Source organism: Protopterus annectens, chromosome 13.part0 (genome assembly GCF_019279795.1).
Source record: "Protopterus annectens isolate FY-2018-M chromosome 13.part0, PAN1.0, whole genome shotgun sequence".
In the NCBI taxonomy this organism is placed as follows: Eukaryota; Metazoa; Chordata; order Ceratodontiformes; family Protopteridae; genus Protopterus; species Protopterus annectens.
The window spans coordinates 942,656,044-942,671,138 of record NC_056747.1 but is presented as its reverse complement, the minus strand read 5'-3'; the positions used below and the strand labels follow the sequence as shown (position 1 = coordinate 942,671,138).

The following is a 15,095-nucleotide window of genomic DNA, read 5'->3' as shown; positions in this document are numbered from 1 at the left end:
TCTCCTTGCATGCATATAGGTAGTCCTACTGGCTCCTGACACTGTTGTAACTTTAGATATTTGATCAGGATTGTCTTATAGCTGTACCATGAAGTAATACCCAATGTGCAACTATGTTAAAGTTCTAAATTTGAAGAATGTGTCTACCTGGGTAATCTCGTAAGTCCACTGAAAGTGTCTCACTGTCATCTGCTAAATGACTGGGGCAATGACACTAAAGTATGATATAAAACAATAAGTAAGTGGATAATTTTAAATGCAGCTTTACTCCTTTTAAATTACTGTGGTGTTTTAACTAGTGAAATCCAAATTCCATTTTAACGTGCTGCAATGCCACAATTATGTTTAATGTTTCTATCCATTTAGAAGAGGTGGTATTTTCCATGAGTTTTAGTTATATTTCTCCTTTTTGGCAAGTCTCATCTCTACAACATGTATTTTAGTCATTTAATTTAAATCTGTATTGAATCCATTAATTTTTGTTTGCCATATCGCAGGAACTTGAATAGATTATTTTCAGAAAAAAATGTATGCTATTCTATTGATCACCATTTTTAGTTTTTGATAATGTGCTCATGAGCTTCATTGTTAACTTTTCTACTTAATCTCAGTAAAACTAGTCTAAAACTTGTACTGATTGGTTGTTTGCCTGCGTGTCATGCATCCATGCTAAACGTGTAAGGTTTATTTGTACATAATTTAACAGGTCAGACTTTGTTTCTGTCATGATTTATACAGCTTTTGGTGTGTGTGTGTTTACTTGTAGCTCACCTGCACGCCAGCACATTGATTTCAGTCAGTGTCAGGTGTAGGGATTGGTAAGCCCACTACATAAAATAATAATCTGCTAGGAATGGTAGTTTGCTGCTATGCTGTGCTGAAGTTCCAGTAGCCAGCAGTGAACTATTGCCCAAAGAAACAAGTTTACAGAAAGAAATTGACCTTCTCAGAGGTGTGTGTGTTCCACAAAGATGTCCGGTATTGCAATCCTTTGGCAACTTCATTATTCATTTACTTTCATCCTGATTTGTAAGTAGCAGTGAAAGAGGAGAAGAGTTAAAATGGCTTCCATGGCTGTGACAGCTTTCATTAATGTATACAGAAAGTTATAGTTGAAGCATTTGCTGTCATTTGAATATAATGTTAAATAAAAATATTGAATTGTAACTAATTAGTGCATTGCAGTTCTGCTTCACAGTGGATTAGTGGTAAAATCAAATGCTAGTCGAGTAAAGTTGCAGTCTTTCCATTAAAACTTTATTCAGTCTAATCACTCCAGTAACAAAAGTGTGTTTTTATTACAGTATTTTTCTATCTTAATGGCATAAAGGGCAAATTGCCTTAATCAAGTACACCTAAAGTAGTGTTCAATAGAGACAGAGAAATCAAAAGCAATGTGCACAGTTTTGACATTTCATAGCATTCTGTAAGGGCTGTAGTGATGAAATGCTTTTCTGTAGCAATTTTAATCAGTCACAAAATGATTTATATTGCTTCCCTATGATAAACTACAAAACAAGAATGGTAGAATGTTTCACCACGGCTTAGGTAAAGTCAGTTCAAGTTGTTTGGTATTACTTCTGACAACAACCAAGAAAGCAGAATAAGAGTGAATGCTTCTTTTACTTCCCTTTAGTTATGTTTTTCTTTGAATCATGTAAAATCAGTTTTATTTGTTTGTTAGCACTTCTTAGCAGTGAGAACCATACTGGATACGTTTGTGGCAATGTGTAAATTTTTCTGATGACACTTGGGAAAGCAATGGATTTTTTATGCTGTATGTTGCTTCTCCCTGATCATAAATGGCAAAGCAGGAGTGCTTCACCTTAGTTCCAATTTTTTGCCTGCACTTCTAAAGGCCCCTTATAGCAATTTACTGATTTTTTTTAATCAAAAGCAAAGTGTTATACAGTGTTTCTCTGTAACAATCTTTTTTCTTTGAATCATATAAAAACAGTTTAATTCCTTACACCTCCAACAGTTCTTATGCAAGCAGTGTTTTGAATTCATACAAAATGCTGCATGTTGCTTCCCCACAAACAGTTTAGAATGCTGTAGACTACATCCCCCTACTGTCACAAACTGGAAAGCAAGAATATTTCATCTCAGTTTGGCTAAAATTAGTGTCACGTACTTGATACCGTTTCTGGTGGAAGCAGTGTAGTACATTGTCTACGAAGTGGAAAACAAAATGCTGTTGTGGATTTTCTGTTGCCAACACTATGAGGTAATAGAAAATAAGCAAGAAAGAACTCAAGAAGTAGCAGTTCCATATTCTTGGCGTGAATGTTCCATTGGTGGACATCAGTAAAAGACAAACATGGTGGTATTGGTTTTCTGTTTTTCACAAGCATCAAGGAAAAGCAATACAAATGCCTTGTTATGCAACCTTCAAGTTAGTCTCCATGAAATATCACTTTGTATTTTCAGATTATGTCTCAAACCTTAAATGTAAATATTTTTATCTTTATAAATCATGAAGGTAAGTAATTTGACTATGCAGCTCTCAACAGGTTATGTGTAAAGTGTTACTTGGTTCACTTCAGTATGCCAGTATTTATTAACTCATGGAGATGACCACCGTTTTAAGTCTCAATAAATGTTTTTCAGTGTATGCTTTAAGAGAAAGTTGGGAGAGAGAGAGTGAGACAGACAGAAGGACACAGACACATAAATTTAACCAACTGAAACTTCCCCTCAGAGTGTTAAAAAATTACCTAATCTTCAAGGACTTGTTTGCCCTACCATTTTCTATAGGCTTTCTTTTTATCTCTTGATTTATTCTAAAATACATTTGTAGATATCTGATGTGGTTGTAGTATCAGCTTTGACAAACAGATGTCAATAAACAGCTGAAAACAGTCATTTGGGGGGTCTAGCACACTTTACGCTCCCTGTGCATGTGATTTGCCTCCCCGTAACCACAGAGTTAATGTACCTAGCTGAGATTATCTATGTTTGAGAAAGTTATATTCACAACCAAACAGTCAGCGACTGATAAAAAATGAAAGCAGCCACAAAGCCAAGTGATTTTTAGCGCTTTCTTCCACTTTATTATTGTCGTGAACTTCCTCAGAAAAACCAGGAAGCCTCCCAACATCCTGGTTTTATACTCAAAAACAGGAAATGATGTTATTCTGTTTTTACAATAATAACGATAATAATAATAAACCTTTAAATATAAAAAACAATCGAACTCATTTCTAAAAATTATCAATTATCAAATGTGCTTCTTATAAAACATTTCATTATTTTAAAAATAAATGAAATCTTTATCTATTTAAGTCATATGTACAAACATAACAATGTGCCATAATCCCTTAAATTCAATAATATTAGAACACTATCCAATATACAAAAATACTGTGTAATAATAATTACTATATTAAAATCTCAACTAGAACATTTTGAAAAATGATAGATAGTTATTAAAAACTAATGATTGATGTAATGAGTGAAATTAATTATCTATCATGTGGAATGATTTTATCTTTCCACGTCCAAAATACATGTAAACAAACATACTCTCATACACGCACACACACCCCACACAAACACACACACACACACACACACACACACACACACATACCCACACACCCACCATATTCACAACACAATAATTCTGTTTGAAAGTGCTGTGATGCTGTTGCCAACAAGAGAGATGGCATTACACATACACACACACACGCACACACACACACACGCACACACACACGCACACACACACACACACACACACGCACACACACACACACACACACACACACACACACACACACACACACACACACACACACACACTGCTGGTCATTCCTGTCACTGCTTAGCTAATAGGAACATACTAAGCAATTAATTATGTGAATCCTTAAGATGCCTAGCCACATACACCTTTAAGCAGACTGTTTTCAAGCACATAATAGTGCTTACCTCCCAATTCGAGCAGGGCTGTACATAGTAACCCTGGTGCAAATCTGTGTCTGCCCATCCAGTCATCAAGACTAGCCTTAAAGGAAACCAAAGCAGTACTTTTGACCTGTAGTGATAACTTATTCCATAGGCTAGGAATACATTAAGTTGGGAATCTATCCCTCCACCATACTTATTTGTTGATCTGGGTTTAGATCTTTATTGTGTGTTTATAGAGCCACTGCTTTTGCAAAGAAATAGCAGGTCAAATAGGATAGGGTCTTTCATGCTCAAAAAGCAAGACACTAGTCACCTCATGGCAACCTTTAGGCTTCTTAGTGTAAGGAGAGTCATGCTAATATAGCAGGGTAGTTTAAAAGATTTAAGACCTTAAATTTCCATGTTTAGAAATCTTTGAGGCCTTTCCACTTGACCAGTATGCTTAGATTTGTGCATACCAAAGGAAGCATATTCAGTGATGGGTCTGATAAGGAAAGATTACAGTAACAGGATAACTTCTTTGGATCTTGAAGATATTCCCTTGGAAATAAACTGGGTCAGATAGAAGGACTTACTGACTCTGTTAGAAACATGATCAAAGTATAGAGCTATCCACATATGTACCTTTGTTTCTTATGACTGTATCTGTCTAAAGAGGTGTACCACTTATAACATATGAAGTGGCAGCAACGTTTCTGCCAAATGCTACTGTGCTGCACTTTCTTTCATTTAGTTTGAGACCTTTTTTGATGCACGATGTATGTGCATATTCCAGCCTGTGCTGGAGCTGTTTTGTATCAGTGGATGAACAGATAACAGTGCCCAATTTATAATCATCAGCAAATTTGGCCAACTACAGTTGGATTGACCAAATTGGCTTGGGTGTCTGCAAAATAAATGCCAAACGAGAGAGTCAAGAAATAATTCATGTGGTACTTCACTAGCTACAGTTTTACTTTCAGAGAGAGAACCAGCAGCTTTCTCCAATTGGGATCGGTTGGGATGGATTTTAATGCAGCTACTGAGGTGTTCTCTTTTTCACGTTTAAACTAATGGTTTGCTGACCTACCTAGTAGTTGAACTGGCTGACTGGCTTAACTCTTGATTCATTTGGCAGGTATAGCATTTTGGAATGTTGCTCTGCTGAGTCACTTCCCTCGCATAGAGTTCACTAGTCATGTCACAGCTAATGATGATTGGTCTTGGGGACGACAGCAGGTTGCTGATTGAGCATTTGCAGCTGGGTCAAATTTAACAAAAGAATGTAATGTAAAGCAGCCTCTTGGAATTCCATGGCACCCTGTTACTTCAGTGTAAAATTTGTATTTTCCAGCAAATACCAGACAGTTGAGAGGCACGATGTCCACTTCTTAAGCTACATTTACTTTTATCCAGGACTCTGATATATTCCAGGAGTACATCTGTATAGCTGACAGGAGCTTGTGTCTCTTGAGATTTTATTTATAGTATGTTAGTATTGAGAGAAGAAACTGTGGGTGATTTTTGGGTGGCTGTTCAGTAAATATCTGCAAACCTACCTTATTTCTGCTGTAGCTTATTCACTTATCTTTTTAATGTATTTTATATTATTTTATCACAAGTCTCAGTGTTGTAAAGTAAAATGTTATCACTGTTGTAGCGGTCTGCAGTTATGACTGTTTTTGGAAGGAAATAAACTCACAGACATTGTGTTTTCCTGCTAATAGTACTGCTCTTTTTTAATTTGCTTTTTGTTTATTTTCTTTTTTTCTATTAATTTCATTTTTTAGCATTTATGCATTTTTCTTTTTATTTAGATTGTTTCCAAAAATTAATGCCACACGCTTGGGACCATGGGCTTCATTTGACTGCAGCATGTCTTGTTCCTGGATGATTGATCCAGAAGACCCCATGTTCTTGGAAATAGGTGCACAGTTTCTTAAAACAGTGATCACAGAGTATGGCACTGATAATATCTACAATACAGACACCTTCAATGAAATGGACCCCACCTCTTCAGACCCTGCTTATCTGTCTGCAGTTAGTGGTGCAATCTATAAATCAATGACTATAAGTGAGTACTAAAGTACATTTTCTGTTGTTGGCACGTCGCTTGTGCTTTTATTATATGTCTTCATTTTTTAGAAAATTAAGGGAAAGCAATGGTCTCAGCTTCTCCGCTAATGGAAATACGTGCATCACAGAGAAACTGATATTTTTTTTCAAAACCTTCTATTATTTTTTATACAATGTATTTATTTTTTATCAGAATGGCACAGTGGTCCAGGTGGACATTTTCAGGCATGTCTAGTAGTCACAAATACTGTAAATAGATACAGTATAAATAGACAGTCGTATACTTCGATGCAGAGTGAAGTATTTGCATAATGCTCAAACTACAGTATGGAAATAAAACAGAAAGCACAATAATACAGTCATTTAATAAAAATTCAGAATAATTTCATTATAACATAAATTAATAGGATTATCAATGTTGAGGTAAGGTAGCAGAATATAAAAAGTTAATCCAGATATAATTCCCAGAATATACAGTATTTGCAACTGCATTGGAGGATAAGAGAGGCAAGTATATTGAAAGGCATAATATGAAGCATTTAGTACATTTGAGGATGACATTTAGTACAGAATTGAAGTAAGCTTCATTTTGTATTGTTTTTGATTTGGAGGACAGTGATTCCCAAATTTAGAGGCAATGATTATGAAGCAGTGGTTGGTACAAAGTAGGGTTTGTAAAGTAGGTGCTGAGAGAAGGAAAGAGAGCTAAGGCAGTTAGTTAAAACTAAGTGAACTGTTGGTGTCTGTTAATACAAAAAAGGGATTTTAAATATATATATGTTAGCCTAGCAAAAAGCTGTGATCTTTAACTGGTAACTATTTTAACTTTTTTGATAGGAAGGTAGTGTTCTCTGTTGTGCTGTTTAACTGGTAAGAGTTTAGTTTTTTGATAGGAAGGTAGTGGTGTTCTCTGTTGTGCCCTTTAACTGGCAACAATTTAACATTTTTGATAGGAAGGTAGTGGTGTTCTCTCTTGGATGAAGGGGTAGTAAGTCTGCCTATTTGAAGGTTTATTTTCGAAGCTGCAAATATGAAAGGCAAACCATATTGTAGCTAGGAAGAATTCCCCAACCAATAAGTCTTTTCCTCCAGATGACAGGAAGTAAGACATTTTTTGGACTAGAAAATAATTAATTTTAGTTCTAAACATGTTTAAGTGGAGATGGAAATTTAACTTGCAGTCCAGTCAGATAACCGTATAGTGTAACTGATTAACTGCTTCACTAGTCTTATGACTTGTGGTGCCAGTTTTGGGGACCTTGGCTAACACGACTTGATTCCTGAAGGGCGTGTTCTCTTTCTGTGTGTGTTTAGCAGCATGCTCATGTTTTGTAGACAACTAGATATGAGATTCGGGTCCTGTTCTACAAATTGCCTGAGCTGGGAGAATAACAGGTTGCAGATTACCATATCATTTGCATTCAGGATAAGACCTTGCTGTAGGAAGTTAGAAAACAGGAGCATCATGATAATGATTCGGTAAAGTAGTGGAAATAAGCTGAAACCTTCAAGGCGCCCCTTTGAATAGAATGACAGAGATCATGGACCCTATTTTGGCCAAGAATGTGGTGTAAGAGTTATTATCAATGAGGCAACCAAGAGCTTCAGGACTAATCTCTACTGACGAACAGTTGAACATAATGGTTATCAGAATCTTTTAAACCCCAGCTGTTATTTTGAATGAAGAAGAAATAGATGTTTAGGTGTTGTGACAGCTCTGATGATTGTAGTGTTGGGTGAAAGCTGCATTACCTTATTCAAAATGGAACTTTGTGTGATTTAAGCAGCTTTGTTTTAAAAAAGATAAAACAAAATCTCTTCTGATTTGCAAACCTCTAACTAGCATGAAACAGTGAGCCAGGACTAATGGAATTTCTTCTTTGAATGATGGATTGAGTTACCTTTAAACCTGGAAGGGGTAAATGATCATATCATGGACAACAGAATGAAGATTATACAGCCTGCTTTTCCAGGGTGACTGAGCTCAAACAATTGTGTCTTGCCTGTATGTCAGCTGTTAAATAATTATGGAAAATTGGTTATACATAGGCAACAATAACCTTCATTTAGAGATAGGAGTAGAATTACATAGCTGTAGACTGTTTTTCTGTTGCCATCTGTGTAGCTAAAACATCACATTACTCCATCTGCAAGGCACTTTTTCTTAAAATAAATATTTCTGAATAACTTACAAGTTCTTCCTGAAGGTTCTGAGGCTGGTCTAACTTAATTGGTCTAGCTGTGAGCAGTGTTACTATAACGATAGGAAGCATTACTGGCATTACTGGCACTACAACAATATCATTAACCCCTCCAGAAAGACTGTGTGTGGGGGTGGGGAGGGGTAAATTACTTTTGGTCTAGTCTCAGTTTTGGTAAGATTTCACTGGAAGCATTGAATTGGAGGCAATGTAGCTGAAATCTTGGAAAGCTAGTGATTATAACTCTAGTATGCAGTTGTTCACAGTAAGAATGAATTGGAGATAGCAGGTGTTGGTAACAACCTGAAACAACAACGTGTATTTGCATAATCTGTTAAGGCTGTTCACCCTTTACATTACTGTTTGGTGCCAGAAGTGCAAATTTAAAATCCATACTATGGCATAGTAATATATGGAACGTTGTTGTTGTTGTGTCTTTCGGCTTTTCCCGGTTAGGGGTCGCCACAGCGGAACTCCGGTCCGCTAATGATTGGCAGTTGATTTTTACATGCTGAGTTGCCAGTCCTAACTCACAACCTTCAATGAAGGTATGCCCATTCACGCATGTCTCCACAAAGAAGACGCTCTAGCTGAGAGTCGAACCGGTCAGCGTCTTACTGTGAGGCGACAACGCTACCGATATGGCTCATCTTGAAACTATAGCCCCTAACCAATACATGTAAGTTGGCAACACTTGGTATAGATCAAGACACTGTAGCCCCTGTCCATCACATATAAGTTGGTTTCAGCAGTCTGGCTAAATTATAAAATGGACTTGCATAGCTTGTAAGCTAGTTTTGTCATCACAGAGTACGTATATCCTTGCTGCTGCAAGATGAATATGTAACCGTATACGTTGCAAGCAGTTTTTTTAGTCAGTAATTAGGAACAGAGCAAGATCAGATGCAAAGAATATATCAGAATGACAGTGGCACACCTGGTTAAAATTGGTCTGAAGACTCTGAACAGCGATAAATAATAACTGCTTGTTAGGTGAGGCAGAAAGAACATGAAGAAACTGAAAAACACCATTGGTGTAAGAAAGAACTGTTCACTCTATGCCAAATGCATGTGAGCAGCAGGAATTTCTTTTTCAGGGTAAAGAGAAGGTGATTTTGATATTTTTATTCATGCATGTTAATAAGCACCGTAATGAACAGACACACTGTGTCAGGTTTGAAACACCTATGCTTACCTAGACAAGGCAATGTATGCTTTGTCAGAAATGTCTAACTGTGCTTGTTTGTGATATTATCAAGTCTAGAATGTTCTGTTTTGAATCTTTTAAGCTCAACACCTGAAACTTGTATTAAAAATTAGAGAACGCTGGAGAAAACCAGAAGACCGTGTTAGTGATTTCATTTCAGAAAATAAGCACTCCGTTTAATAGCTGGGTACATGGATGTCTGGTTACCACTTTTGAAATGTTGGGAGCACATTCTCAATACCTTTCCCAAGGAATTAGCGGGAACGATATATGCAGAATAATTTTCAGGAGAAAGAGGAGTGAGGTGTAAGGGAAGGTAGAAACTGAGCAATTTATGTAATGGAGTAAATTGTCATGACATGAAAATGTCACCATGTTTTTTTTTGCTAATACTTGCATACCTATGATAATGTGTAAATTGCATTTTAATAAAGATGTTAAAAATTAATGTGTGTCCTTTGTTTAGTGAGCAGGGCAGAACAGTTACAAGAGCAGTTTACCTTGCACTATTAAAAGTTATAACAGAATCCATGGAGGTATCTAAAGTGTTTTAGCGGGTTCCATACGCAAGGAGGAAGACAGTGGTTTCAGTATATACCAAGATCTCTGGGGTAAAATGGTTTCAGTGTAATCAAGATGGATATGTACAGTTCAGATGTCTAAAATTACAGAATGAGAAACAAACAAAACCGATAAGGAACCTAACGAAGATAGTACCATGTTAGTGACTAGTTCTCTTGAAACTCTACCGTCTTCATATTATCACAGGGGCCTGTACCTCTTCTGGTGTAGAACCGATGAGAATATTCATTAGGAAGATGCTGTATCAGATGTGACTGTTGTTTTTGTCTGCAGGATCAACCCCGTGGCTCCCTTTCCAGCTCCAAAGTTGTTCCTTCTTCATGGTGATTCTGCCCTTCAGAAAAAAATAGCACTTTTGTTGACTATGCTTGCCTTCAACTGCTGCTGCTGTGCACATTGATTTATTGTCTTTATTTTAATTATTTATTTATTTTGGTGAAGGTTGTTGCTGCTTCTACCTCCATACTTCAGTCCCACCTTCATTTGACTTTCATTTGAATTTCAGAGTCATTGCAGGAGACATCACTGAGAGGATTTTTTTATATTATGCCAAGGAGAATTTATTTGTCTGTGTTTGTAGCCAGGGCAGCGCACTGCTGTTCATGGACCTTTTTCAGACAGCCTGGGATCACTGTATGTTTAAGTGACTTCCTGAGAGTCGCACATGAATGCTGTCGAAATCAAACCCTGCATCAGTGGAAGCAGCTCTTTGCCTTAATCCCCAGTTCCAACTGCCAGACATTTCCCAAAAAATGAAATTGGATAGGACTGAACTGTCATTGACTGTGAGTGGAGCATGCAATGACATCTCATACAGATGAGCACTACCGTGCATATGACTGCGGGGTATCTGCCCCATCCCTCCTCCTGTGAAAACCTAACCAGCAGGTGCAGCATCATTTGACATTCTACATTCCACTTCAGGAAGGAGAGCTGTGTCAGCCACTTTATCCTCCCTCCTCATCCAGTCTTCCTGTGTCTGTGTTACTAGACAGTCTTGGAACAATAGCAGCACACTCAGATACACCGCTACAATGCCAGTGGACTAATGTCTTAATTAAAAAAAAAAATGCTCCCAGCAGTGCTGGCAAAATGAGAAGAGCTGGCCTCCTGTGAATGGTTGTTGGATATTAAAAATGTTGTAAATGCTGCAGCACATAGGTCGCACTTGAACTAAGGTGGCATTAACCTAAGCACTGACTTTATCTAACTTCTGATGCCAGTGGTTATGCCACCCAGACCATAGACTGGCTGTCTGTGACTTGCTATGTTGCAGCTAAAGAAGGTATTCTGCATACTAGTTAGCAACATGCCATCTGACAACGTGTTAGTGTAAAGTCCAGAGAAGGTACTAGTAAGCATTATGATGCATGAATTTGTGTGTCTCACCCCTACAGCCCAGCATAGCCCAACCCGTCTTCACTTCATACCACTGTGTTGGATGCTACTCTCTGTAGCTGTGTATATGAACTGTGTGGTGCAAAGTGGTTCACCCCACCCAAGTACCTTTTGCAGTATTCGGGTATTAAAACATGCCTGATGCATACACAGTACTGCTCTGTCACATTCCTTAAGTGTAGAGTGTGACAATACCTGAAGTTATTTAATTGTTGTTTTACTGTAGAGTGTACAGTGCTTCTGTATTGCATGCTTGATGTATAACCCCTCCCAAGAGTATTCTTTGTATCCTACATATTCCACTGTCAAACTTGTATATCCATCCACATCCATTTACAACCCCTTTTTCTCATTTTTTGCACATGGGGTCTGGGGTGGCACTTCAGTGACAAATATGTATATGTTTTGTTTTTTTTTTTTTTTAATTACATTTAATTACATTTGTTCTAGTGTTTTATTTGATGTTATTTAACTTTGTGTTTCTTTTCTCCATGGGCCTCAGCTGAAAATGGGTATTTATTACCCAGTAAGACTTTCTTGCCAAACAAATGTCAATAAATAAATAACTATAGAGTGAATAGTGTGACATATTACATATGACTCTTCTCAAGAGCACTGTTGTACTTACTATTGGGGTACACAGTGCCCTAGTCTGTGATTCTAATGCAGAGAAATTGCTGTTCCGAGTACTGTTGCCCCCACTAATATGGTGAAGCACACATTCCCACCCTACTGTGTGCTGCTGCTACTCCATGTCATGCTTTAGTATGGTAGGACACACTTAACCCATTTGCTCCCTTCTTTCACTGGTAATAACCACTTTGCCTGTTGTAGTTTTGCTGAAATGCTGTCCTTTACATCACTCAGTACACTGCTGGAACAGACAGACAATATGATACACTGTCCTATCTTTTTTGGCAAGCACTGAGTATTTATTGGTAGATACAGTTCTGCTTGTGAATTGCTTCTATTGGTCTAGCATCCATAGCATTCTCCATACTGTGGAGTTACGCAGTGCAAATTTTAGTTGGAATCTGGCCACACATGTTGTTGGATTTCTGTGCTCATAGTCATTGTTAGAAGCCTTCTGTTTTATACAGGATATTAGATATTGTTATGTTTGAGGTTAAATGTATTTTGTTTTGTAGAAAAAAAAGATTGTGTGTAACTATCTGGTGAGTTCATTTTTAACGGCTTGTTAGTTATGGTGCGTAAGGTCACGGTAGTGCTGTCTAGCTTACTATGACTGAAAAACTGTCAGTGTGTGAATTCCTTCTCCCAGTGCTCTGAGGTTGTTGGAAGTATCATTCATCTAGTAAGGTAGCAGTTTACTCAATAACCAGCAGTGAGGCATAGCAATGAATGTAGTAGACAGTGGTAATACGTGGTGTAATGAGCATGACACCTTGGTTCAGTATCTTCTACCCAGCTAGCCAGGCAGTAAAACTGTTTAAAACACATCTTCTGAAATGGACAGACAAAACTGACTGAGTTATTGACTGGTAGTTGTTATACTTATGTAACCCTAACAACCATTCAGACTTCTGAAAATGACTGCCCTTCTCATAAATGTGACTGTCTTAATAACTGAAGAATAAAGTTACAATAAAAAACAAAGAACTAAGGGTCTTGTTAATACTGAGTGTAGAACCTTGTATCCTACTCTGCACTTGTGATATCCCTTCTGTGAAGGTCCTTGGCATCACAGCATGTAGCAGGAAAAAGATTCTTGTGTAGTTCCATGTTGGGGACTTGTATTTTTCACTCTGTAAATCCTTCACAGTTTTGCATGTCTGTCTAGGAGCTTAGCCATAGTTGATGAGACCTCATTTAGTTGTTTCCAGTCTGCATTTGTTCTGAGTCCGCCACTAGATTTTAGTGAGCAAGGCAAACCGAATCACATTTCAGTCAAGTAAAATGCCAGTGTTATGATTCAGTTGTGAATATTTTCTTACTAATGCCTTTTTTAATCCCTAATAATGTGTTTCTTTTTTCTCTGTCTAGTGGACCCTGATGCAATTTGGCTGATGCAGGGCTGGCTGTTTGTGAATTCACCACAGTTCTGGAAACCTCCCCAGACTGAGGCTTTGCTTCGTGGAGTGCCTATTGGCAAAATGATAGTGCTGGACTTGTTTGCAGAGACACAGCCAATTTATACAACTACACATTCTTTTTATGGGCAGCCTTTTATATGGTGCATGCTCCACAACTTTGGTGGGAACCTTGGCTTGTTTGGTGCTATTGAAAATGTCAACAATGGACCATCTATAGCTAGAAAATTTCCAAATACTACTATGGTTGGGACTGGATTGACACCAGAGGGAATTGAGCAAAATGATATGATGTATGAATTGATGAATGAACTAGGGTGGCGCAATGACTCCCTGAACCTTCAGGAATGGGTGCCTCTGTATGCAAAAAGGCGTTATGGTACCAACAACACAGATGTTGTAAAGGCATGGCAGCTGTTAAGTCGTAGTATTTACAACTGTAGCACGTTTGTCCACAACCATAACCGTAGCCCTTTAGTTCGTCGTCCACAACTGCATATGAACACTGACGTTTGGTATAATAAGAGTGATGTCTACGAAGCTTGGAAGCTTATGCATACAGCTATGCAGTCAGTCCCTAAAAGTGATACATTTCAGTATGACTTGGTTGATATCACGAGAGAGGCTGTTCAACTTTTGATAACTGATTATTATGTTGAAATGAGGAATGCTTTTCATGCTGGTTCTCTTCCAGATCTGCTGACAGCAGGAGGGGTGCTTGTTTATGATCTACTTCCTGAACTTGATAATCTTCTCTCTAGCGATGTCCATTTCTTGTTAGGGCGTTGGATAGAAGAAGCTAGAAAAATATCAACCAGTGACAAGGAAGCTGCGCTGTATGACATGAATGCTCGTAATCAGCTGACTCTTTGGGGCCCTTGGGGAAATATTTTGGACTATGGAAACAAGGAATGGGGAGGGCTTATAAATGATTATTATTCACTGCGGTGGTCTTTATTTGTCTCCACATTGGTGTCCTGCATTAATGACGGAGTGCCATTCAACCAACAGCAATTTGATAGTGAGGTTTTCAAAGTTGAAAGTAGCTTTATTAATAACGGGGTTACTTATCCTTCTAAACCAGTTGGAAATGCATATGAAATTGCTTCTAGGATTTTCCTGAAGTACTATCCTGATGCACTGAAAAGGATGCATAAGACATAAGACACTGTGTTGGTCAGAAACTTTTAGAGGATTTGGTTCTAAAGTAGAAGTACTGCATTGCTTTTCTTTGTATTTTGATAGTACATGCATCATTCAGACAGGCTGTAGTTATTGGCTACTTCAGTGATTGAAATGGCATACCTGTAGGAAATGTTTCTTATCCATCACAGTCCCAAGCTTTCTTGATGGAAGTGTCATGTTGGATTGGTTCCTTCAGAATCATTGACAAGAGGAAGAGTTTGGGAGAATTTATGAGGGCTGCAAACCAAATAAAGATGAATTTAACTTTTTTTAACTCTGTTATTAAATGTGGAAAGCTGTTCTGTAGTGTGAATGTGTAACTAGTACACTTGCCATATCTCCAGACTGAGTTTTCTGTGATGTATACTGAAACATTTCTTTTAGCATGTCTGTGATGATAACCCAGGTTGCTTGTACTACCTACCCGATTAGAAGACTTCTTATTTGAGGGCATTTTATTGTCACAGGCCACACAGTGTTCACATGCAAAACTGAAGTTCCAGTATG

The 15,095-nt window shown here is 37.8% G+C and overlaps 1 protein-coding gene across 1 annotated transcript in view; it reads left to right on the top strand.

Moving 5' to 3' along the window:
* The window catches only part of NAGLU (N-acetyl-alpha-glucosaminidase), a 160,338-nt gene extending 145,481 nt beyond the window's left edge, over positions 1–14,857 (top strand). The window contains exons 5-6 of the mRNA XM_044054709.1: positions 5,706–5,962; positions 13,357–14,857. Coding sequence (XP_043910644.1) covers positions 5,706–5,962; positions 13,357–14,567 — 1,468 coding nt within the window. The 3' untranslated portion in view covers positions 14,568–14,857. The remainder of the gene's footprint in view (positions 1–5,705; positions 5,963–13,356) is intronic.
* The last annotated feature ends 238 nt before the right edge of the window (positions 14,858–15,095 follow it).